This window comes from Marmota marmota, unplaced genomic scaffold (genome assembly GCF_001458135.2).
Source record: "Marmota marmota marmota unplaced genomic scaffold, marMar, whole genome shotgun sequence".
NCBI classification, from domain to species: Eukaryota; Metazoa; Chordata; class Mammalia; order Rodentia; family Sciuridae; genus Marmota; species Marmota marmota.
In genome coordinates this window covers 2,472,627-2,499,267 of record NW_026000075.1, presented here as the reverse complement: position 1 = coordinate 2,499,267, position 26,641 = coordinate 2,472,627, and the positions used below count along the sequence as shown (strand labels likewise).

The following is a 26,641-nucleotide window of genomic DNA, read 5'->3' as shown; positions in this document are numbered from 1 at the left end:
TTTTTTTTTTTTTTATTTTTTTGGTGGTGCTGCGTATTGAACCCAGGGCCTTGTCATGCGAGGCAAGCACTCTACCAACTGAGCTATATCCCCAGCACCCCCAGTCCTTTTTATTTTGGGACAGGGTCTTGCTAAATTACTTAAGAATTCATTAAGTTGCTGAGGTTGACCTTGAACTTGTGCTCCTGGCTCAGTTTTCAGAGTTACTGGGATTACTTTGTGCCGCAGTCTGGCTAGGTACAAACCATGAGCCACTCAAGCAGGAACAAACTTTATTTCGGAACTCCCCCCAACACCACCCACACGGCCCTTTCAGGAACCCCACACACCAACCAGAACTCCTCCACCGGAACTTCACCAACCAACGCGACTCCCCAGGAATCCCTGCAAGAACTCCAAAGTAGCGGACGCCCAGGTGGACAGCAGGGGTCTATATACAATTGAATATACAGCCTGTCTCAATCCATGATCATCCAGTCACAGCAATTATACACAGCTTAACTTAATTATCATCATCTTAATGGCTCGCCTCTCAACCATTACTTCTGGCAAAATGCCAGCGGCCATTCTGCTGTGGTTCTCAACAACTTTGTGCTACCACTCCCAGCTAGCCCTATAAATCTATAGGAATGGAAAACAGTGGTGAGATATAATTTTATAGAACATAACTACTTTTGTAACTTTCCTAGCTGAGAGCAGCATGTTAGGGTTTATTATTGAACATTTCAAACATCTTTTTTGAAAGCTTTATTGAGGTAGAATGTATATGCTATACTTGATCTTAGGGAAAAGGTTATGAGACATTGTGAAAATGTATGTTCTATAAAATTCACTTGTATAATCAAATGCTGATTAAGTGTATTTACAGTTGTACAACCATTGCCACAGTCTCATTTTAGAACATTTCATTACCAATAAAAGAAAACCTTGTGTTCATTTCATCTTAACAGTTTTTTAAAAATATATATGTATATTTATAATACCTTTATTTTATTTATTTTTATGTGGTGCTGAGGATTGAACCCAGTGCCTTATATGTGCCAGGCAAGTGCTCCATTGATGAGTTATAACCCTAGCCCTTAACATGCTCTTTAGCTGATGCATATGATGTTAAACTCTGTGTGAGGTAGAGGGAGGAAGGTGTGTGTGTGTGTGTATGTATACACACACATAGAGGGTGGGGGAGAGATATACAGATAGATAATGGGGTCTCACCATGTTGTCCAGGCTGTTCTGGAATTCTTAGGCTCCAGCAGTCCTTATGCCTCCTGGGTAGCTGGGACTACAAGTGCTACAAGTACATGCTACTATGTCCTGTGATACTAAACTTTGTAATAACATTGCATGGTATAGTCTTAGACTGAATATAATTCACTTTTTTGGGGGTGCTGATGATTGAACCCAGGACTTTGCACATGCCAAGCACATGGTCTATTTCTGAGGTACATCCCCATTCCTGCATATAATTTTAAATAAATATTAAAGTCACACCGGGCTCTGTGACTTGGGAGGCTGAGACTGGAAAATTGCAAGTTCAAAGCCAGCTTCAGCAATTTAGTGAGGCCCTAAGCAATTCAGTGAGACTGTCTCTAAATAAAACACACAAATGATCTCATGATGTGTGGCTTAGTGGTAAAGTGTCTTTGGGTGCAAACCTCAGTACCAACAAAAGTCACTTAGTTTCTGAATCATGTAAAGTTAACATGGTATTCCAAGAAAATGTGTAATCTCCAAGATACATTACATTTCTGCACCTCTCTGTAGAAGATAGAATTAATTACTTCAGAGCTCTGGGATTTCTGCTTTAACTGTATAATTGACTTACTACAAAACAAATCTCAAAGTATTATGTGCATAGTTAATTTCCTTATTCTTTTAGTTATATCAATATTGAATGCAATTTGAGAGTAATAGCTGAATTATGCTGGAGGTATATTATCACTACTAATGAAGGTAGTGAGGTATATTATCACTACTAATGAAGGCTAGAAGTATAGTAGAGGAGTTGTGTTTTGAGTATATACTGACTTTTCAGGTAGAACAAAATATTTTTGCCTGGCATGATGGTGTATGCTTGAAATCCTAGTGACTTGGGCATGAGGATTAAAAATTTAAGGCCAGCTTCAGCAACTTAGTGGGGGGGGGGAGTGTGCTAAGCAAATTAGCAAGACCCTCTCTCAAAATAAGAAAAAGGACTGGGAATGTAGCTCAGTGGTAAAGCATTCCTGGGTTAAAGCCCCAGTACCCCTACCCCCCCCAAAAAAGGGGGGGCACAAAAATCTTGTTGATTGATTGCTTTGGGGATGTTAGTAATTGAAGAAAAGATAGGGGCCGTCTTTTTTTTGGGGGGGGTACTGGGGATTGAACTCAGGGGCACTTGATCATTGAGCCACATTCTTAGCTCTAGTTTGTATTTTATTAGAGACAGTCTCACTGAGATGCTTAGCGCCTCAATAAAGTGCTGAGGTTGGCTTTGAACTCTAGATCCTCCTGCCTTCACCACCCGAACCACTGGGATTACAGGCAGGTGTGGCAATAGGGGCTATCTTAATGTAAGGGTTCTCTGTTAAATAAGAAATGTCAGATATATGAGTGATTTTTAGTTGTACAAATATAAAATAATGGTTTTTATAAGTGTTAAGGAACTAAGATTTTCCTAAGTGAAATTAAATGGTCACGGCCATTTTTATTTTTATTCATGATTGCAGCAGCATGTTCTTCGTTGGGATAGGGGGATAGAAGCCTGGTATCTTCACCACTTAGCTGGTGTTGACCACAATTTTTAAGTTAAATGTTTGAGTTTCTTGTAAAGCTGTTTATATAAGTTCTATACATAATAATAATGGAACAGTTTGAAAACAAAAAGTTAAAAGAAAACTTATCCATATCTGTGATGAGATATATCATCAAGGTCTCGCTCTAAGACCAGAAAACAGTTTTTTTCATATTTGTATTTAATGCACCTGTGTATTTTCTGTGTCATGTATTTGTGTGCTTTTTATAAATAGTTTAAGGAGAGGACATGTTACTTACACCAGATATTGTATATACATTTCACGTGCATTTCCTGCATATTCAGAACTCCATGAGGTGTACGACTTGATACTATTTTACACATTTTTATTTTACCTATTTTACTTCCTCAAAAGTGAGGATGTAACCTATCCAAAATTACACTGTAACTGAAATGGCATTTAACTTTAGGGCTTTCACCTTTTTCTTTTGTACCCGACTTTTTTGAACCCAGGGGCACTTAACCAGTGGGCCACTTTGCCGTCTCCTTTTTTTGTATTTTCTCTAGAGACAGGGTCTTATTGAGTTGCTTAGGGCCTTGCTAAGTTGCTGAGGCTGGCCTTGTGCTATCCTCCTGCCTCAGCCTTCTGAGCCACTGGAATTACAGGTGTGTGCCATTGTGCCTGGTTAAGGTTTTCACTTCTGAAGTTCTTTAAAGGAAATCTTAGGTAGTAAACATAATATTTTAAGAAGACAAGGGCAGACAATTGACTTGATTTTATAATTTGAGTTCTCTATCACAGTGGTAAGAATATAGCAAATTAGCTGGACAGGGTGGTGTAGCATGCCTGTAATCTCAACCAGTTAGGAGGCTGAGTGAGGCAGGAGAACTGAAAATTCAAGGCCAGCCTGGGCAACTTAGTTGTCTCAAAAAGTAAAACTAAATAAAGGATGGGGATGTAGCTCAGTGGTGAAACACCCCTGGGTTCAATCCCAATCACTCTACCCACCAAATGTAGCAAATTAGGCTAACAAGCTAACAAAAATTTTGTTCAGTTGGTTTTGCTCAATTCTGAAATTGAACCCAGGATCTTCTTTATGTTATATAAATGCTCTACCACTTAGTTTCACCCCTACTTTCAAGTAATTTTGGCTGGGAGGAGGGTAATGAGGATTTAACCATTGAGCTACATTCTCAGCCCTTTTTTGAGACAAGGTCTTACTTGCTTAGCACCTCTGTAATTGTCCTGCTTCAGCCTTCGGAGTCCCTTGGTTTGTAGGTATGTGCCATGGCACTTGGCCTCAAGTAATTTTTTTAATGATGTGTCATGTCTGTCTCCACCCCCCCCCCCCCCCCCCCTTTGTGCTGGGAATTGAACCCAGGGCCTTATCCATGCCAGGCAAACGCTGTACCACTGAGTCACATACCCAGCCCAGTGAGGTGTCATCTCTTAATAATTTTGCCACTTAGTATTTTTGAATAACAAAAGAATTGAGAAGAGTTTTTCCTTTAAGGTTGGCTAATAAATAGGAAGATGGTACTGATGGCTTCTCTGGGACCAAATTTTGAAAAGAGTAGCTGGAACAAAGCAAAATTAATATGAGCCAGACATTGCTTTGTTAATCTGAACATTAGATGTATACCTACCTATGTAATATGCATAGGTTCATGTATAACATGTGCATCTATAGCAGTCTCATCATATTTGTCCTTAAAGAAGCTTAAAGACATAGTAAAATTAAATCTCAAGATTATTTAATAGCAGATTTCTGTCCCCATTTCTCATTGTTTAAAACAAGATAACTGGTATCAATTGTTTTAGCTTATCTCATTATCTAGTCTCGGCATTTTTCACTCATCTATTTTGGGAGGATGAATAAAGAAGTCTCCCTGATGAAGTAAGTAGTTATTGTTGGCAAAAAGAATATGTGTACTTGTTCAATATATTTTAAGGATCAGGCTGGGCATGGTGGTGCATGACTGTAATCCCAGCTACTCAGGAAGAGACTGAGGAAGGAGTATTGTAGGTTCATGTCCAGCTTCAGCAACTTAGTGAGATCCTGTCTCAAAAAAAAAAAAAAAGAACTTAGTGATAAAGCACCCCTTGATTCAATCCTCAGTTCCTGGGAGGGGGTGGGGATGGGGAGATAATTTTAAGGATCATGGGGCATATTACTCAAGTTTCCATCCACCCCCTTTCTTAATCTGGCTGATTAATCATAAATAAATTGTTTTTCCCTTTTTAACTTTTTTATAGTATTTTACATTATTTTAAAGATTTAAGTTTTGTAATAACTTGTGTTCATTTATATATTTGAATGAACAAATGAATTAATCTTAGCTCTGGACACTAATTGTGTGATCTTAGTAACCTTATGTATGTACAAAACTATATCCTTAACAATTTTGGCTCAAACTGAACTTAAATAGCTTTTTTAGGGGTACTAATCCTGGTCACTTTGAGATGTTTGTTACAGAACTGTATATACACTTGGAGACTAAGTAAATGGAACCTCAACTCTTTGCAACTGTAATGTTGTAATAGCTATGGGTGGCCATTTGGAAACAAAGTTACTCCATTTTAAAGAAGAAATGTTAGAGTAAATATGGTGGTGTACATGTCTGTAATCCCAGTGATGGGGGAGGCTGAGATGGGAGGATCCCAAGTTTGAGGCCAACTCAGTAATTTAGCAAGATGTTCAGTAATTTAGACTCTGTCTTAAAAAAATAAAAAGGTCTGGGATGTAACTCAGTGGTAAACTGGCCTTAGGTTCAGTCTTCAGTACCAAAACAAAAAAGAACGGATAAATCTTATAAGTTTATGTTATTAAGTCAAGAACATTACTAGTATGAAGAAGTAGTAGATATTATGTATTATGCAATCTTCACATTCTTATTGCCCTCTGTTCTTCTATTCAGAATAGTTAAAAACTCAGTGTTAATGAATGCTGAAGGCTTGTTTGCAATAATTTTTTCTATATTAGAACTTAGTCCATGGGGCTGGGGATGTGGCTCAAGTGGTAGCATGCTCGCCTGGGCATGCGTGCGGCCCGGGTTCGATCCTCAGCACCACATACAAACAAGGATGTTGTGTCCGCCGAAAACTAAAAAATAAATATTAAAAAAATTCTCTCTCTCTCTCTCTCTCTCTAAAAAAAAGAGAACTTAGTCCATAAGGATGCAATAATTTTTGTAATTTTTAGTATAGTTAGTAAATTTGCAGACTTTTTGTAGAACATGTATTCATCAGAATAAGTGTCTATTGATTTGAAATAATTTTTGTTTTGTAGGTTTAGTTATATAATTGTTTAAAAATATGTTTCTGGTGGGTGTGGTGACCCACACTTGTAATCCCAGGGGTTTGGGAGCCTGAAGCAGGAGAATTGCAAGTTCACAGTCAACCTTAGCAATTTAATGAGGCCCTAAGCAACAGACTCTGTCTCAATATTTATAAATGGGCTGGAGATGTGACTCAGTGGTAAAGCACCCCTGGGCTCAATTCATGGTACGAAAAAAAAATTAAAAATGTCAACCAAAAAAATGTTCTTTATAGTTGAATGGGGGGGGGGTTACCTGGCATTGAACTCAGGGGCCTTCATTTTTTTAATTTTTAAAAATTTTAGTATTGGGGATTGAACCCGTGGGCTCTTAACACCTGCACTACGTCCCCAACCCTTTTTATTTTGTATTTTGAGGCAGGGCCTCGTTAAGTTGCCAAGGGTGGCTTTGAACTTTTTATGATCCTCCTGCCTCAACCTCCTGAGTTGTAGGATTAACAGGTATGTGCTACCTTGGCAAGGCCCCCTCCCCCCATGGGACTGCCATATTGCCCAGGCTTGTCTTGAACACTGGGCTCACATGATTGATTCTCCTGCCTCAGCCTCTCGATCAGCTGGAACTGGAAGCATGCCTTTGCCTGAATGAGAGGTTTTTTTTTTTTTTTTTTTTTTGGTGTGTGTGTGTGTGTGTTGCTGGGGATTGAACCCAGAGCCTTGTGCATGTGAGGCAAGCATTCTACCAACTGAACTATATCTCCAGCCCTAAGAAATTTTTTCATTGCAGTAATAGTCTGTAATAAATGGTGCTTTTTGTTGGTTTTGAATTGCAGTGAAGATCTTTTAGTAATGGGCATGGTGGTGCACAACTGTAATCCCAGCAACTCGGGAGGCTGTGGCAGGAGGATCCAGAGATCAAACCCAGTCTCAGCAACTCAGTGAGACCCTGTCTTTAATAAAATATAAAAAAAGGGGCTGGGGATGTGGCTTGGTGGTTAAGCATTCCTACGTTCAATCTCTGGTACCAAAAAAAAAAAATTCTTGTGAACATGTAAAAGGTTTCTTAATAAAATTGTAGATATGAGATCATTAGAGGTATAAAACTTGTAATCCAGAGTGTCGTGATGTATGTGTATACATATGTGCTATATGGAACAAGTGCTGGTTGACAAAAAGTGTTAAAGATACATCTCCACTCTTTTTTAACTGTATGCATGTTGTCAGGCTCAAGGGCCTACCTCTCATCCTTTTCAAGGGGACTATGGGGACTGTTAACTTCCTCACCTTTAGTGTCTCACAAGGGTTTGAACTTGCTGTCCTCCCACTTCAGCCTCCTGAGCCTCTGGGATTACAGGCACATGCCACCAAGCTCTGCTAACACTCTCAACTCTTTCTAAAAAAAAAAAAAAGTTTATGTATTCACAAATACATTGATTTTTTTTTATAGACAAGATAGGTATGATACATAAGCTCGATTTTCCCCTCACCCCACCCACCCCACTATCCGTGGCTTGATCTCTCTCCCTTCAGTTTCAGGTACTCTTTGTTTTATAGCCCAGTACACGTTATTTCAGATTTCTGTCCATGTTCATAGACTCTAATATGTTCAGATACAAATGTATGCCAGGCGTGGTGGCACACATATGATCCCAGTGGCTCAGGAATCTGAAGCAGTAGGATAGCAAGTTCAAAACCAGTTTCAGCAACTTAATGAGGCCCTAAGCTACTTGGGGAGACCTTTTCTCAAATTAAAAAATAAAAAGGGCTGGCGATGTTATCGCTCAGTTGTTAAGCGCCCCTGGGTTTAACCCCTAGTACAGCTCCCTAATAAAACTTTTCAGCATGTTCCATAAAAATGGAGTCATTTGCATATTTTTTATGTGTACTGTGATTTATTTGTAGTAGTTACATAATTTTCATAAGAATATCAAATTCAACCATTCCCAAGTTTATAGTAATTTCATTGTCTTTTTTTGGTCACTCTGCATATCTGTTTCCATTAGATTTCAAAGAATAGGAGAGCTTGGTGGAGAACTTAAAAAACCACTACTAGTAAATGTTGACAAACTACTTTTGCCTATTTTTCTGTTGAGGTACCCTTTTGTCATTTTTTGAGATCTTTTTGTATATTGGACATTAAGCCTTTGACTTAACCTGTGACTTAATTCAGGTGTCCCCTTTCCTGTCTTCTTGATGGAATTCCTGGACATAGAAAAGTTTTTATTTTATGTTTTTCTCCCTTTAAAGCAATCCTAGTTAAAACAGCTTGTGCACTGGTTATACATAGAATTTCTTAGTTATACATAGAATTTCTTAGGTTATTTTGTAGTGTTTTAATTATTTTTACATTGAAATATTTACTACATCAAGAAATACTTTTGCTAGGTACAGTGTGGTACTTGTGTGTTATCTTAGTGACTCTGGAGGCTGAGGCAGAAGAATTACAAGTTCAAAGCCAGCCTGGGCAACTTTGTAAGACCCTGTCTCAAAAAATAAAAAGATCTGGGGATATATAGCTGGTAGAACACTTGCCTGGCATGCACAAGGCCCTGGGTTCAGTTCCCAGTTCTGAAAGAAAGGGAGGGGAGTGGGGGTGTAGCTCAATGATAAAACATTCCTGGTCCCTGGGTTCAGTCCTTAGCACTGCAGAGAACAAAAACTGTTTTTGAGTATTCATATAGATAGATGGGTGTTATTTAGCACCAAGTATTAAATAGTAATTCACCTATGAAAAGTTTCTTTTGGGGGCGGGGTGATGCACGTGTAAGAATTGAATTAGGTACTTCTTCCTTACCCATCTCTCCCTAACTTCTAGGATCAGGATGAGAGGATGACATCTGGCATGCAGGGGGGCTGATTCCATTCTGTATTGATAAACCCTGCTGAGAATTGCTCCAGAGAGTTCTGGGGATGCTCTGAGAAGACTATCATAGAGACCTTAAAGAGGGAACATTGTGATTTGCCTTTTGACAAATAAAGCTAGTTAGGAGTCTTATTTACTTTATTGCTTTGAGTCTTGTTTTATCTACCACATATTAAGTAATGGATATGAGACTTAAATCTTAGCAGTGAAACGGCTATATTTTGATGTCATCATTTGGTGAAGTGTTTTTCCCTTGCTCTTATAAGGACTATTTTTATTTTTTGTATTTAACTGTGCAAACAGTCCAGGAACATAAAATATTTACTTTTTTATGAATTATTTCAATTAACATAAAAGAGTTAAGGGAGATAATCTCTCAAGATATTTTAAGGAAAGGGAGTAGTATTAAGTATTCTTGGCATACCTTTGAGTACATGAGAGTACCACAGCTTAAGCAGCTTCAACTGAAGTTGCCTGGGTAATAATGATTACCCAGATCTTGGAGACAGTAAGACTTTTTCAGTCTTGAGTTTTCTCAGACTGAATTATAAAACACCAGAACAATATTTTCTAAATTCTCTCAACCTTGGCACAGAGGTAGTACCATGCATGAGAGAAATTAACTCATTACACAATAGTGGATACCTTATTATATTGTGCTGTATTAGAACCCTGGTTATAAAAGATTGCAGCTGGACATGGTGGCACAAGCCTGTAATTGTAGTGACTCAGGAGGTTTGGGCAGAAGGATCACAAGTTCAAGGCCAACCTTAGTAATTTAGACATTGTCTCAGAGTAAAATAAATTAAAAAAAAGGGGAGCTGGGGATCTAGCTCAGTGATAGAGCACCCATGTGTTCAAAATAAATATAAATAATAGATTGCAAAAATAATATAGACTTTTGCTGTATTCAGATTTTTTTTTTTAATTGGGGTACTGGGGATTGAACCCAGGGGCACTTAATCACTGAACACACATCCCCAACCCTTTTTATATTTTATTTAGAGACAGGGTCTCATTAAGTTGCTTAGGACTTTGCTAAAATGCTGAGGCTGGGACCATACGTGTAAGGGTATAAAACTGGGAAAAGGATGTTCTGATGGTGGACACATTGATGTGAGGTGTCAGTAAACCAAAGCTAGAGATGTTTAAATTGTTGGAAGTTGAGTTAGAATCCAGGTAATAAATTGTTTCTGCATAAATATTTGGAAAATTAATGATAGATCTGTGCAGCTTCTTTGTACCTAAAATGTCATCAGTTGTAAGAGGCACTGTTGCTAATTAATGAGTTATGATTTTATATTTTAATTTTTTTTGGTGGGTATAGCTATTGAACCCAGGGGTGCTTTACCACTGAGCCACATCATAGCCCTTTTTATTTTGAGACAGAGTTTAAGATCCTTCTGTCTCAGCCTCCCAAGTTGCTGGATTACAGGCATGCACCACTGAACCCAGGCCTCTCTTAGTATTACTATGTATACTTTAGAGGTCTCCTTTAAACACTTGCATGCATAAAATGGGAAATGGAAGGAAAATAAAATTGGTCAAGCTGGGCACGGTGGAACACGATTGTAATCCCAGTAGCTCTGGAGGCTGAGGCAGGAGGATTGGGAGTTCAAGGCCAGCCTCAGCAATGCAAAGTGCTGAGCAACAGTGAGAACCCTGTCTCTAAATAAAATACAAAATAGGACTAGAGATGTGGCCAGTGGTCATGTCCCTGGGTTCATTTCCTGGTATATCCCCTCAACCAAAGGGAAAAAAATGGTCAAAACATCTTCACATTAAGATGTTTGTTCTCACCATATCTTTCTGAGTGCCATGGAGTGGATTGATGCTGCAAAGCATACTTTAAAAGTGCTCTCTCCTCATTGGGCACAGTGGCGCCTGCCAAAATCCCAGTGACACCGGAAGCTGAGACAGGATCAGCAATTTAGTTTAGACCTTAAGTAACTTATTGATCCTCTCTCAAAAAGGGTTGGGGTATTGCTCAGTGGTTAAGCATCCCCTGGATTTTACTACCTTGTAAACCCCCTCCCCCCAAACAAAACAAAACTCCAGGGTTTGTATCTCCAGGGTTTGTTTTTTTTCCAAGAATTGTCATCTACACTGTAAGGTATCAGAAGGTGTTAACAGACCCACCTTCTTGATAAGAAATGCCAGTCCTTCCTAAAATGATTCTTCATTGGTTTATTGACTGAAGTCAAGGGGTTTTAATCAAGTATTACAGAAAAATTACATGCAAACAAAGTTTGAGCATATCCTGACTGCCATGTGGCTATCAGCTATTCTAAAATTGCCCTCAACTGTAAGAAGCATCCTGATTTCTGAGATTTTAATCATTAGAATTTGAGCCGGGAAGGTAGACTGGGCCAGAGAATGAACCAGTAAGTAAAATGATAATTAATCAGGGGATAGCAAGTGATAATTGTTGTTGACAGTTGTTAAAAAACAGAAACCTGAGGTGGTAAATTTTGTGTTAAACATGCCAGTAACTTCCTTTTTCCTAGGCTATATCTTTTTAATGAGATTTATTCTCAACAGTAATCTTCAACTTATGTGTTGGGGGAGAACGAATAGAAGAAAGGCTCTATATCTATAGCATCTAACAAACTGAGCCCAGTGTCTCTAGTAGAGCAGAATTTAATAAAGAGTTTATTTTCAGAAATACAGTGCTTTATCACAAGTTTGCTTCAGGAACTAAACTGTCAACTGCTACTTATTTTTGGTTGTTTGTGATGGGATGTTAATATGAATTGAATCCAAGATCTCGCCCAGGTGAATATGTGCTTTTCTACTGAGCTGCACCCCAGCCATTTATTTATTTGTTTGTTTATATATATTTTTGAAACAGGGTCTTGCTAAAGAGTCAAGGTTGGCCTCAGATTTTGGATCCTCTTGCCTCAGCCTATTGAGTTGTTGGGATTTCAGGCAATACTAAGCAACATTTTTAACACTTTGGAGAAAGAATAAAAAGTGTGAAATTATTTTTGACTGTGGTGTCAAGTCTTAGAGAAAAATGTTTCTTTAATTCCAGTAATCCATGGCAAAAAACAAAAGAGAAATATTTTGATACAACTATTAAAACTAGTATTACTTGAATTATACCGTAAGAATTCTTTGTCAAGTGTGAAGGAAGCAGTATTGTGAATCTGATAGTTTCTTTGCTTGTTCAGGAGAATAAGTGTGAACTGGAGGCTTAGATCCTTGACATCTCTTTTTTTACTATGAAAAAAATTGTTTTTAAATCATGAAATAAATTCTTTTTAAACCATGAAATTTTTTTTTTAATAGCAAAATAAGCTTTTTATTTTTTTTTTCCATGAAAATTTTTAATAGTTTTATTTACTCTCTTTTTTGGTACTAGGTTATTTTATTTATATAGAGACAGGATGGATCTCAGGAAGTTACTTAGAGCCTTGCCAAATTGCAGAGGTTGGCTTTGTACTTGGGATCCTCCTGTCTGAGCCTCCCGAGATGCTGGGAATTTCAGGAATGTGCTACTCCACTCCTCTCGGTTTTACTTTTGTGAGTGGAATTATCAAAAAGTTAATGACTACGCTGAGGAATGGTTCTGACCTCCATTTAGAAAGATGCTAGTGTTTCTCCTAGCTTTTCTTTTGCTGTTTGTAGTTTGTTTTGCAATCTGTGTTTCTGACAATTTTGAAATTTAAGCACACTGGGTGCTAGAGTGCATGGGGGCCTGGTTTTGACTCCCAGGTCTGTTTTGGGGAGAAAAAATGAAATATAGCATTTGACACTTTGGACTACAAATCTTGGATTTTTGGTTCTGGACTTCACGCTTCTCATTCTAAGTTTAACTGTGTGGATTCAAGCTCTTGAGTTCTTGATTACAGTTTATGGTCGTTTGCGGAGTATTCAGGTTTTTAAGTTTTCCTTTTATAAGGAGTTTAGTGTTGTAAATTGTGTAATAGGAATGCATTGGTGGTTTTTATTTTTTTTTCCCCCTTTTTCTTTTGCAGTGGTGGTTAATATTCAAAGGAATTTTTCTGGGTGCAGATGATGTTTGTAATGGGTTTAATAGAATGGTCTCCAAAGGATTTATGGATCTCTACTTAAGATTTCTTAAGCCATTACTCAAGGCCTCTGATGTTGTTGTGTTTTTTAAGCAATAATTTTCTTTTAAACTAAAGCCCATGTCTTGGACATAACTGATTTTCCAGTTGGGAACTAGATTTTGACGTTTTGTTCTGGAACTATAAAAGGTACCAATTTTGGGCTGGGGATGTGGCTCAAGCGGTAGCGCGCTCGCCTGGCAAGCGTGCGGCCCGGGTTCGATCCTCAGCACCACATACAAACAAAGATGTTGTGTCCGCCGATAACTAAAAAATAAAAATATTAAAAATTCTCTCTCTCACTCTCTTAAAAAAAAAAAAAGGTACCAATTTTCTCCTGATGAATATTGCTTCCAGAGTAAATCTTTTTTTTTTTTTTTTCTTTTTCTGCGAATACCAGGGATTGAACCCAGAGATGAGCAACTGTGCATCCCTTTTTAATATTATATTGAGATTGGATCTCCCTAGGTTGCCCACGCTAGCCTTGAATTTGGAATCCACTTTCCTTAGTCTCCCCAAGCTGGAATCAGAAGTATGTGTCACTACTACCTCCACTGCTGGATTTAAATCTTGTCATCTGGTTCATAATGATGGAAAGAGCTGCAGAAAGATGAGATTTTTGAACTGGTATTTATAAACTGGGGTATGAAATATAGGGATTGTGTAGATACCTATTGTTATAATTTTCCTTTTCTTGAAAATAAGGGGCTTGGAAGGTTCATAAGTAAAAATTTGTCTATCATAATATAGTGTCATTAGGTAACTTTCAGCCAGGTCCATAATTTATTTTTTTCTGATTTTGGCTACATTTAAAATACCAATCTTTCAATTTTTTTTTTTTTTATGGGGGATATTGGCAGTTTATTCCATGGAGTGCTTTTACCACTGAGCTCCATCTCAGTCCTTGTTAGTTTTTGAGACAGTCTTGATAAGTTGATGAACGTCTCCTAAGTTGCTGAAGCTGATCTCCAGATCCTCCTGCCTTTAGCTTCCCCAGTTGCTGGGATTACAGTCGTGCACCACTGAGCTTGGGCCAGTGCAGTCTTTCAGCACTTTTTTTCCCCTTCCCGGCCTGGACTGGAGATTGAACCCAGGGGCACTCTACCACCAACCTACATTCTTAGCCCTTTTTATTTTATTTTATTTTGAAAAAGGTCTCATGAAATTGCTAAGGCTAGCCTTGAATTTATGATACTCTTCTCTCAGTCTTCTGAGTAGCTGGGATTACAGGTGCATGCCACTGTAAGGCTCTCATCTTCCTACTCTCAACCACATCGCTAGCCAGTCCTTTTTAAATTTTGAGACAGGGTCTTGCTAAATTGCTTAGGGCCTCACCAAGTTAGTTGCTGAGGCTGGCTTTGAATTTGCTTGCAATGCTTGTGCCTCAGCCTCCTGAATAGCTGGGATTACAGGTGAGTGTCACAAAACCTGGTAATTATTGTAGTATTAAAGTAAGCATTAGTGCTTGATATGTACCTGCCTTTCGTTTCCAATTTCAGTGCCTTTAAAATAACAAGGTAGATTTTACTTTATTTTTCTCTAGAATACATACACTCCCCTAACAGTACATATGCTCCCTTAACATTTTAGTGGGATTCCATGGAAATTATAGGTTAATTTTAGGTGCATATGGAAACTTACATTATCAAAACTTATAAGAAGATGGTGCTTTGTTTTTCTAAATTTTCATTTATAATCACAAGTGTTTCAAAGATTTCTGCACATAGGTCCTGTACTTCCCTTAACATGATGATATCCCATTTCAGTTTTTATTGAGGGCCTTAGTAAGATTTAGTTTTTCAGTGAGTAAATTTTTAGTGTGAATAGAATACCTTTTTTCTTTTATTTTTTCAGCTTACTGTTTAAAACTTTTTTTTTTTTACATCTGTAAGTGTATTGATTTTTGATTAATTTTCTGCCTCACTGTATCATTAAGGAATGTTTTCCTTTAATTTTATTTTAGGGTAGATTGCATTTGAAAAGCTTCACTTAGAGTTCAGTCCACTGCTCAGAGATTCCTGCTACTTTGTCCAACTGCCCTCCTCAGTGTACATTTCAATTCATGGTATTCCTTTGTGTGAAGTCCTGTTTGCTTTTGTTTGTTTGTTCAATCAGACATGGAGATAAAATTTTTAAGATTTTGATCACCCTTCAGATGTGTTATATTGTCTTATTAATTAAGTTATAGTTAAGAGTATCCATTCTAACCAGATATTGGGCTAAATAAAGTAACTAAAGTGAACATTTCATAATGATGCTTTGGAACCTTTCCCATTTGTATATGTATGGGAAGAAGAAAAAAACTTGAAAAGTTTTGAGAAACACAGTAGTCTTATTATCATGATGTATGATCAGAGTTCCCCATTGGATACCTGAAACTGGTTAGTATTATTATTTTTTTTATATAGATACCTTTTCAAGAAAGTGAATTCAAAATTTATTGCTTATTTCTGGAATTTTCCATTTAAGAGTTTTGGATTATAATTGACAGTTGGGTAAGTAAAATTGTAGAAAGTGAAATTGATGATAAGGAGGGTCTTTCGAGTTCTGGGCCAGATGAAAGGCCTAAAGCCTTTCTGTGCCATGTGCAGACAAATGTGGCTGTTGTTAACGGTGCATTTTGACAGTGATTTTTGCTAAAGACCCAACCCTGACTTTTTTGGGTGTATTGTACAGATGACAACCTAGCATTGTTCTGGTGGCTTCCAGAACACCAAAGCACCTTTAAAAATAGTACTTGTGTGTGTGGGGGGGCTGGGGTTTTGGCTTAATGGTGGAGTGCTCCCTTAGCATGCACAAGGCACTGGGTTATATCCTCAGTACCACATAAATGTAAAATAAAGATATTGTGTCCACCTAAAATCCTAAAAAATAGATAGTGCCTGTATTATGTTAAATGCACTAAGTGTTAGAGATCTGGTCATTAGAAGTACTTAGGTCTGGGACTGTGTGTGTAGCACAGTCATAGAGCAATTGCCTAGATTGTAGGGGACCTTAGGATTCAATCCCTCAGCTCTGTGGGCAGTGGGGACATAGTAAATACCTTATGCCTATGAAATAGGATTTGACAAGTAGAACATAAGGAATTTTTCATTATATTATAAATGTTTTTTTCCTTCTCAGTACAGGGGATTGAGCCCATGGGTGCTGTATCATTGAGCTACATTCCCAGCCCCTTTTTATTTTTTAAGACCGATCTCCTTGAGTTGCTGAGGCTGGTCTTGAACTTTGAATCCTCCTGCTTCAGCCTCCAAAGTTGTTGCCTACTAGTACAAATGTCTTAAGATACTTAAATACTAGGTATTAGGTCTTTTATTTGGGTGAGGGGACATATTCCAAGCAATTTTAAGTTATAATTAGTACATATTAATTATACTAATTAATGAGTTTCATTATGGTATTTCCACTCTCCCTACGGCTTACCCCTCCTTTGACAATTCCCCTGCTTCCTTCCTTAACCATTACCCCTTCTTTCCCTTGGTCCCCTTTCTCTCCCCCTTCTACTTTTATGTCATTATTTACTCAAAGCATTTTTTTTCTAGATTTCACATGAGAGCAAACTTGCAATACTGCTTTGTGTCTGGCCTATTTCACTTTACATGATGATTTCCACTTTCATCTGTTTTCTTGCAAACGACATTGTTTCATTCATCATTATGGTTGGATAATACTATATTGTATATAAACCACATTCGTCTGTAGCATTTAAACTGATTCCATAACTTGGCTATTGTGAATAGGGCTCTGTAAATATGGTATGTAGGCCTTTTTTGTATGCTGGCTTTGATACCTTTGGAGATATATATACATACATACATACATACACACACATATACATACATACACACGTAGGAGTGGTATAGTTGGATAATACAGTAGGTCATTTTCGTTTTTCTTTTTTAAAGGAATCTTCATGCTTTTTCATAGTGGATGTGTAGTAATTTATATTCCCATCGACAGTGTATATGTTAAGATCCTCCTCCTCTTGTCTGTGCATCCTTACTAGCATTGCTATTTTTACCACTATTTAAAAAATTCCTGATAATAGTCATTCTGACTGAACTGAGATGGAATCTCAGCGTAGCTTTATTTTTTTGAGGGTATAGGAGATTTATCCCAGGAGGATTTTACCACTGAGTTACATCTCCAGCCCTTTTTTATTTTTTGAGACAGGATCTCACTAAGCTGCTGAGGCTGAATGTGAATTTGTGATCTTCCTACCTGATCCTCAGCTTCCCAAGATGCCGGGATTACAGGTGTGCACCATCCTGCTTGGCCTCAGTGTAGTTTTGATTTGCATTTCCCTGATGGCTAAAGATGTTGAGCATTTTTCATTTATTTATTGGTTGTTTACATTTTTATTTTGAGAATGGTCTGTTTACCTTAATCTATTGTTTCTTATTGTGGAAAGAAATTACCAATAAGGATGGATTTCTAAAGGTTTGTTTATAGTTTGTATAAATGTGCGAAATTGACACATTCAGGGGTGTAAAATATTTGTGGGGGAGTGATTAAGCATGGTCTTCCTTCCCTCTGTCCCTCCCTCCCNCTTTGTTTTCAAAGAGGGTTGAGAGTAGTATATTCCCTCCTGCCCATGTTTCTGTCCCCATACACAAACACACCTACACACCTACACACACACACCAGGGTTTGAACCCAGAGGTGCTTAACCACTGAGCCAAGTCCTTAGCCTTTTTCATTTTTTTTTTTTTGAGAAAGGGGTCTCCCTAACTTGCTGAGGCTGACTTTGAACTTGAAATCTTCCTACCTCATCCTTAGAGATTGTAGGCCTGCCCCACCACGATGGGCTAAGCATGGATTTTTAGATTGATAAAAAAAATTTTTATTATGATTAGCAGAATTTTCTGTTGGTTTGGATGGAATTCTGATTTGTATTCTATTATACAGAAACTAGAAAGTTTCACTGTCCAAACTCAAGTTTCTTTTTGAAGGATTGGAAGTGTTAGTGAGAGTTGAAAATATGACTAGAATCTGATGGTAAGAGATGATTTACTAATTAATATTTATGAACTTGGAAAATTTCAGTTCCTAAAATATTTCTGAAAAATTGAGAATCCCAGTTACATGGGAGGATGAGGCAGGAGAAGTGCACAATTGAGGCTAGCCTGAGCAATTTAGCAAAAAAACTGTCTGAAAATCAGAACTGGAGCCATGATCTCACTGAGTTGCTTAAGGGCCTTGCTGAATTGCTGAGGCTGACTTTGAACTCATGGCCATCCTGTCTCAACCTCCCATGTAGCTGGGATTCCAGGCCTGTGCCACCACCTGGTGGTTATTAGCACTCTTGAAACAGGAGGTAATCCTCTGAGTTTTAGGACTCCTGAAGCTATTTGCATGGAAATATGCTGTAGCACAAAGCAGATGAGATAAAAGGAATTTGGGACTGTAGAGGAGAAAAGTGACAAATTACAAAGATAATTCAGTTGAGTAGCAAATATGACAGGACAGAACTAGAGGATTACCTACATTTCTGCCCTTGGTCATATTAAGTTATTAAAATAGTGATAATCGCAGCTGTTACTTATGTTCTCTTAGACTTCCTTCAGTTTCAAAGATTTTCTGGGATTGATCTGCTTTTGGGTTTTTAATCATTGACAGATTGTTTCATGTACATATATACATACATACATACATATTTGTGTGTGTAAATATATTTGTATATTTTTTTCTTTTTGTACTAGAAAAGACCTTTTTTTTTTTTTTTTAGAGAAGAGAGAGAATTTTTCAATATTTATTTTTCAGTTTTTGGCAGACACAACATCTTTATATTTTATCTTATGTGGTGCTGAGGATCGAACCCACTGCCCCGCGCATGCCAGGCAAGCACGTTACCATTTGAGCCATATCCCCAGCCCCAGACTAATCTTTTTGTGCTTTTTGAACCCAGGGGCACTTTACCACTGAGCCAAATTCCCAGTTTCTTTTCTTTCTTTCTTCTTCTTCTTCTTTTTTTTTTTTTTTTTAAAAATCTGATCTTGGTAAGTTGCTTAAGGCCTCACTGAATTGCTGAGGCTGTATTTGTACTTGGGGTCCTCATGCCTCAGCCTCCAGAAATTCTAGGATTACAGACGTGTCATCATGCCTGGCATTGTTTTGTAATTTAATTTGCTCAGAATAGTGTCTGAAATATAATAGATATTTAAATATTAGTTAAATATTTAAATTGTTTTTCATTATTTTTTTCTTTTGGTTCTGGAGATTAAATCCAGGGACTCTTGACCATTGAGCTGTGTCCCCAGTCCTTTTGAGACAGGGTCTCACTAAGTTGCTGGCTGGCCTTGAACTTGAAGTCCTTGCTGTAGCTTCCCTAGTCGCTGTGATTACAGGTGTAAGCTATCATGCTGGGCTTTAACAGTTTTTTTTTTTTTTTTTAAAGGAAAGGGAAAAGAGTAAAAATGGGAGTTCATAACCCACTTGAATCAAAGTGTGAAATATGATATATCAAGAACTATGTAATGTTTTGAACAACCAACAATAAAAATTAAAAAAAAAATAAAAAAAGGAAAGGGAAAAGAGAAGTAGATAGAAAGATACTGTTAAAGCTACTATTCAGAATGCCTTTATACTTTAGATGGCTACAATTTAATATTTGTGACATAATTTAATTGAGTTCTTACTCTGTCACTTGTGCTGGATATTTATTTAATTTATAGTTTTATGAGGTAAGATACCTAATTAACTATTAAACTGTGCTCAAGAATATGCAAGTGTTAGAACTGAGGTAAATTCTGGCACCAGATTACAGACCTTGACGCTTAGACACAGTTCAAAACACTGTACTCTAGTCGCAGCACTAAAATTCTGACTTACTGAGCCAGAACATATAATCCAAGGATGAACATTTATTTTTTGCTGAATTCAAGATAGGTGGTACTATATTAAAAGTGTGGTTCAGAGAACTTAAGTACTTAAACATCATACATTTCACAAAAGGAGATGAAACTGAAACCCATACCTGCCTAAATTCAAAACCCTATGTTCTTTTTAAGTATTTCACATTGTCTTCATATCTAATTGTAGCTTTATAGGATTATGTAATGTTTAACAATAATGATGAGATTTTAATGTTTTGTTTCTCTGCAGGGATTTATCAAAGATGTTCATGAAGATTCCCTAACAGTTGTTTTTGAAAATAAGTAAGTTATTTTTTCAACAAAGATTAATTTTATAGAGTGGAAGTACTAATCTGTGTTTGCATGTTCCTACTGCCAGTAAGCCAAATGATTTTGTTTTTAAGTGGAAGTGCATTGGGTGCTTGATCACCTTATGAGTTCAAATAAGCCCAATTTTGGTAACCTTTCACTCCTTTTTCTGCTCCTAGTTTTTTTTTTTTTTTCTTTTTTTCCCCCAAGTCCTTTGTCTTTGCAAAACATGATTTGATTTGATTCAGTAAGTTGTTTTTGTAGAAAATAAAGTGATATTGTAATATGCTTAAATTGTAATCCCAGAATTTTGAAATGATACTGTAAAAGGCTTTCCAAATGACTAATATTAGAGAAAATAAAATATCAGACCACTTTAACTGCTTGGTTTTAATCAATATGAACTAATTCTACAAATATTATAAGGGCTAGGCAGTCTAAAGTGAGCAAGACAGTAAGCTAGGCTTGGTTGAGAAGGCTTATAAAAGAGCACAATTTAATTGACAGTGAAAGAACTGTTCAAATTCCACTTTTAAGCTGCTTCTGTTATTGCCTGAAAAGGTCTTTGCTTGGAGCTGGGGGATTTTGCACAGTGGTAGAGTGCTTGTTACAGGAGGTCCTGGGTTCAATTCTCCAGCACTATGTACACAATATAATAATAATAAAAGATGTTTGTCTACCAACTGCTTCATATAGAAAGCAGTATTGAGATGATGTCTCTCTTTGAGCATCTACCATTTTGACAATAATGGTGGAAAGGAAGTACACTCCAGTTTTGTATTTGGCAACTGTTGCTTTACCTAGCTTTGGCAGATAAAGGCCTTAGAACATTTTTATATGCTGGTATACGTTCCAGGCATATAACCTGTGAGAATTTAAGAGTAGGGAAAAATGTTTATAGCTTTATCAGTTCATCTTAAAATACAACAGAACCTATCAAGTAGGCAATAGCTAAATGAGTAATTTAGTATATTCGTATTTATTATAAAGAAAGACCAAGTTTTTCCTAGGTCCTAATTATAATGTATATATCCATTGTAGAAAAGATAAATTTTTTTTTTTTAAATAATTTTTTAGTTTTCGGTGGACACAACATCTTTATTTGTATGTGGTGCCGAGGATCGAACCCAGGCTGCACGCATGCCAGGCGAGCGCGCTACCGCTTGAGCCACATCCCCAGCCCAGAAAAGATAAATTGAAAAGGACAATATGAAATGTTTTGTAATTCAACTATTCAAAAAATTGCCTTTAAAAAAGTTTGTTTTTTTGAATGCTGTGGATCAAGCCCAGGGTTGTGTGCATGATAGGCACACACTTTATTCCTGAGCTATATGTCCCACCTAAATTGCTGTTTTTTTTTTTTTTTTGGTACTTGTGAGCATGTGCATGTAGTTTTTATTTTGTAAATCTACTGTGAAACTTTATAATTTTTGACAAGTCACATAGTTGTGTTTGAAATAAATTAATCCCACCATTTTTTGGTATTATTTCAAACCTTAGTGGTTACTCTAAACTTAGTCTCTTATTTGCAGAATAAAACCGTAAACCATTCTTAACAATGAGTAATTTGGAAAGCCATACACTATTATCAATGTTGATTATTTATAAATTTCATCAAGTCATGTAAAATCTGTTCTACTTCAATGAAATTATTTAGGAAATTAATAGTATTAATATGTTTTTTTCCTCTTTAGGGAAAATTAAATGAAAAGCTAACCTGAAAATATATGGCGTTAAACATAGACTATATAGCTTCCATATTAGATGCTGTTAGAATATGTATTTTAAAATTCATTCCTTTTCTCATCCTTCAGTTGGCAACCAGAACGCCAGGTTCCATTTAATGAAGTTAGATTACCACCACCACCTGATATAAAAAAAGAAATTAGTGAAGGAGATGAAGTAGAGGTATGTGTATTTAAATTTCATTTCTTGTGGTGCCAACTTTTTGTTTTTAAAAAAATATTTTCTTAGGAAAATGTTTTTAGCTGATAGAGAACAAATCTAATTCCTTTCTCTTGGAAATGTAGTGATACTTGAGACTTGGAGTTAGAATTGGATTCGTATCTTGGCTCTGGTGTTTTTAGCTGTGTGAGCTTGATCAGGTTTCTTTTATCACTAAAATGAAAATAATTTGAACATTAAGGATTATAGTGCATTTGAATTGATTTTAATACAGTCTGGCATAGAACTATATGGTGTTATTATCGTTTTTGTTTTTCTGCCTTTTTTCTTTTTTTGGTACCAGGGATTGAACCCAGGGGTGCTTAACCTCTGAGCCACATCCACAACCCATTTTATTTTATTTTTTTGGGGACAGATTCTTACTAAATTACTTGGAACCTTACTACGTTAATGGGGCTCTTGCCCCAGACTCCTGACTTGTTGGTATTATAGGCATGCACCACCATGCCTGGCTGTTTTGCTTCTTTTGATTGTTGCTTCAGTATCTTAAAATTTTCATAGTTATCTTTATTAATTATGATTGTTAATATAGTTTATATGTAATCTGAAATGTAATTATTTGAACTGCCTTGTGGAGTATTTTCAATGTCTGGAAAAAATTTTGAAAGTTCAGAAAAAGAAAATCACATCTAATAGAAAAAATACTGTCCATGTTTTACATTTTCTTCCCCTCCCAAATAGGTTTCTTTTGTACATTTTTTTTTTTGTATTAGGAATTGAACACAGGTACACTTAACTATTGAGCCACATCCTTAGCCATTTTTATTTTTTATTTTGAGACAGGGTTTTGTTAAGTTGCTGAGGCAGACCTTGAATTTATGATTACAGGTGTGGGCTTATATTGTCCCCTTTGCTCCTTTCTTCCTTTTTTTTTTTTTTTAACATTGTTAGAAATAATGAGGTACTGTAAGAAATCAGTCACATGCTTGAAAGTGGGTGAGCAAGGCAAACTTTTACTTCTTAACAGAAAGGCTTACTACAGAACCTGGCTAGCAAGCTTACCTGGTGGGATGTTCCCTGGTTAATATACCTAACATAGTGATGCCTTTTGCCTTGATTGGAGGACTCAGATATAGTCTATGCAGTTGGCTAATTTTAAAATTGAGGCAGTCAAAGGGAAGGGCTGTAATTAAAATGGCTACATTTGGATCCAGTTAAGGCTGAATACTATATTTTGAAAATGGCCCACCAGACCTGCTATATCTCACAGAACTTAATAGATTTTGAATAGCTTTCTCTCTGATGCTCACTCGTTGGGTTTGTTTGTTTGTTTGTTTTTTGGGTGCTGGCGATTGATCCCAGCAGTACTTAACCATTGAGCAACATTTCATTCCTTTTAAAGTTTTTGAGAATGGGGGTCTTGGCCTTGAACTTGTGATCCTCCCTCCTCAGCTTCCAGCTTTATTGGTTATATGCATGTACTTTGGCACCTGGCTCAGTGTTCAGTGATCTTGATAAGTATGCCATATCTGCTGTAACCTAATAAAGAAAGTTGAAAACAACTATCAAATAAGTGCAAACTCTGGACATGGTGTCCCATGCCTGTAATCTCAGTTACTAGGAAGCCTGAGGCAGAAGGATCACAAATTTGAGGCCAGACTGGGCAACTTAGGGAGACCCTGTCTCAAAATAAAAAAGGCTGGGAATATAGCTCTGTGGTATAATGCTCTGTTTATAATCCTCAGTACTACCCTTCGCTCTCTTGTCCCCCAAGGGACAAAAAAGTGCAATGATGAGTGTAATGGATATTGAAGATTCAGTTTTTTGGTTTAATTTGTGATATTCCTCATAGATACTTAAATTTGCTAGGTTTTTTCCCCAAGAAGTTAGCTTGATAGTATTGAAGTCATTCTGAAGTTTCCTCTGTGCTTAGTTGATGTAGAATTGAGAAGGTGAACTGGTAGGGAAAGAATTCTTTTAACTTATGAAATGTTTGTTAGGTGAGCTGGTAGGGTAAGAATTCTTTTAACTAATTAAATGTTTCTGGTAATGAGAGCTAAACCCAGGGCCTTTGTGCATGCTAGTAGGCAAGCACTCTACTAGTGAGCTGCATTCCCCGCCCTATCTCAATTTGTGTGTGTGTGTGGGGTGGGTGTGGGGTATACTAGGGATTGAACTAAGGGGTGCTTAAACACTGAGCTACATCCCAAAGCCCTTTGTATTTTTTGAGACAGGGTTTTGCTAAGTTGTAGAGGCTGGCTTTGAACTTCCATCCTCCTATATCACCCACTTGCTAGGATTGTAGTGTGTGCCGCCATGCTTGGCCTGTCTCAGTGGCTCTATAAACACAATACTTTCTCAGCTGCATAATTCTAAGCACTGTTTTTTTTTTTTTTTTAACCCAGATATTGGGGATTGAACCCAGGGATACTTTACCACTAAGTTATATCCCTAGCCATTTTTCAGATTTTGAGATAGTCTTGCTAAGGTGTTTTTTTTTTTTTTTTTTTTTTTTTTTTTTTTTTGGAGGTGGTAGTACTAGGGATTGAACCAAGGGCCTAGTGCATGCTAGGCAAGCATTCTACAAGCTGAGCTATATCCCCAGCCCAACTCTTGCTAAGTTGCTGAGGCTGGCCTCCAGTTTGTGATCCTCTGGAGTCCCTCCCTGGTTTTTATTTCAGGGTATGCCAGTGAGCCTGGCTCTAAGTACTTTTATCTGCCATTATCATTCTTCTTTTTTTTTTTTTAGTGATAAATTTCCTTTGAGCCTCTCATAAATCTAGTTATTATACCAGGAAACCAAAATTATAGTGATTAAACCCCTGACAACCTAAAACCTAAATTCCTGGCCATTTTAAAATTCAGCCTTGATTTTAATTATTCTAAGTTCAATGTGTGTTTTTTTAGCTTTTGCTAATTCAAAAGTATTTATGTTTTAATTGTGTCAGGGTACTAAGAACTTTGTTTTGTAAGTAGACCTGTAAATGTAGTCTGGATGTATTAGTGTTCTTGAGGGAAATGTCACTGTGCTGTGGAGAGACACAAGGAAATAGTGGTGAAGTAACTGCTGCAAATGAAGGAACCTGAGGTAGGTACTTGATGGGCACTAAGGATTATGGCAGTGGTGTAGCAGATTATTATACCCTGTTCATTTGGAGTTTGACTGTAATGAAAAAATTTTCTCTATTGTATCTTTCTGTGAGCATGGAAGAGCCTTGAATTCTTTATTCTTCAAACATTTTTATGAAATTTTTTTTCCTGGAATTACAGAATAAAAAATGAGAGATCAAGTGAGGAATGTCTTAGTTATTTTGGAAGTTTCTAGAATTAGAAATGTGTGGAGGTAAGTTTTGAGATAGTGTTTTTTATACTTTTTGGTTGTTGTCCAGACACTTATTAGTAGGGAAGGTCTTAAATAATAAAGCTAGTCTTAATGAGGTACTGAGGATATCAGTACCTCTCCCTAGTTCAAATCCATGGAAGCCTGTTCTTGTTCCTATTATCTTATGTGACCTTCCTCCCCAAACTGTGAGCAAAAAACAGAGGTATTGGAGACTGAATGATTTAGAAATGAAGGATCCTAGATTCTTTCTTTTTACTTTGGTTTTTTATTTTTTAAAATTTTAAAAATAATTTGGCTCTGGTAAAATTTGCTACTTTTGTGAATCATGACCAAAAATTTAAGATTTTTTTCTTCACTTAGGAAAATATAAGGAAAACAAAATTTAAGCCACATGTTAGTTATCATCCATGTTTGCTTGTTTTTTTTTTCCACCATTTGTTAGGAATCTATTTAATGTCCTGGGCCATTTAGAAATTCTGGTTGTTAGTGCTTTCTTTTTTGAACAAGGTAGCTTTTTGAAAACTTACTACCCCTCCCTTTAAATTCAGAGTAGTAAAGTTTAATATATAAAACATGAAATGACAATTATATAAAGCAGAAATTGAATCTATCCAATTTGTGTAGGTGTGCTTGTCACCTGAGTTTAAATCTCATTTTTTAGCTTTTATTGCATTCTCAGTTTTTCCTTTGCATGTGCAGAGTGTATAATTTTTTCAGTTGTGAAAAAATTAGACATTGGAACTACTATTTTTTTATTTCAGTACCAACAAAATAGTTAATAATATTATGGAATTTTTAGTATTTGTCCTTACAAGTTCAGTCGCTGGATCAAAAGCCATGCATATTGAAGTTTTTGGTCGATAGTCTTCTCATTTTTTTTGGTGTTGGGAATCAAACCAGGGCCACGTGCTTGCAGGGCATGAGCCTCAGCTCTTTATTTTTCAAGGTTGAGGAATTGGGTCCTGCTGTGTTGTTACTCAGGCTGGCCCCATCCTCCTTTAGTCAGGCAATCCCCCTGTGAGCATCTGAAGAAGGTACGATTTACGGTGTATCCCACTGCATTTGTCCATGAAGTTTTTGTTGTTATTTTTTAATTTAAAGGAAGAGAGCAGGAATTTTTTTTTTAATTTTAATTTTTTATTGTTGGTTGTTCAAAACATTACAAATTTCTTGACATATCATATTCCACACTTTGATTCAAGTGGGTTATGAACTCCCACCTTCACCCCATACACAGATTGCAGAATCACATCAGTTACACATCCATTGATTTACATATTGCCAT

General features: G+C 36.8%; 1 protein-coding gene across 7 annotated transcripts in view; it reads left to right on the top strand.

The window, feature by feature from the left end:
* The window catches only part of Fxr1 (FMR1 autosomal homolog 1), a 68,223-nt gene that overhangs the window by 2,622 nt on the left and 38,960 nt on the right, over positions 1-26,641 (top strand). For 6 of the 7 annotated variants that reach the window (XM_015494232.2, XM_015494230.2, XM_015494229.2 and 3 more), the window contains exons 2-3: positions 20,050-20,102; positions 21,923-22,016. In XM_015494232.2, coding sequence (XP_015349718.1) covers positions 20,050-20,102; positions 21,923-22,016 — 147 coding nt within the window. Of the gene's footprint in view, positions 1-17,179; positions 17,202-20,049; positions 20,103-21,922; positions 22,017-26,641 lie in introns of those variants that run through there. The other variant, XM_048814223.1, reaches the window with a different exon arrangement.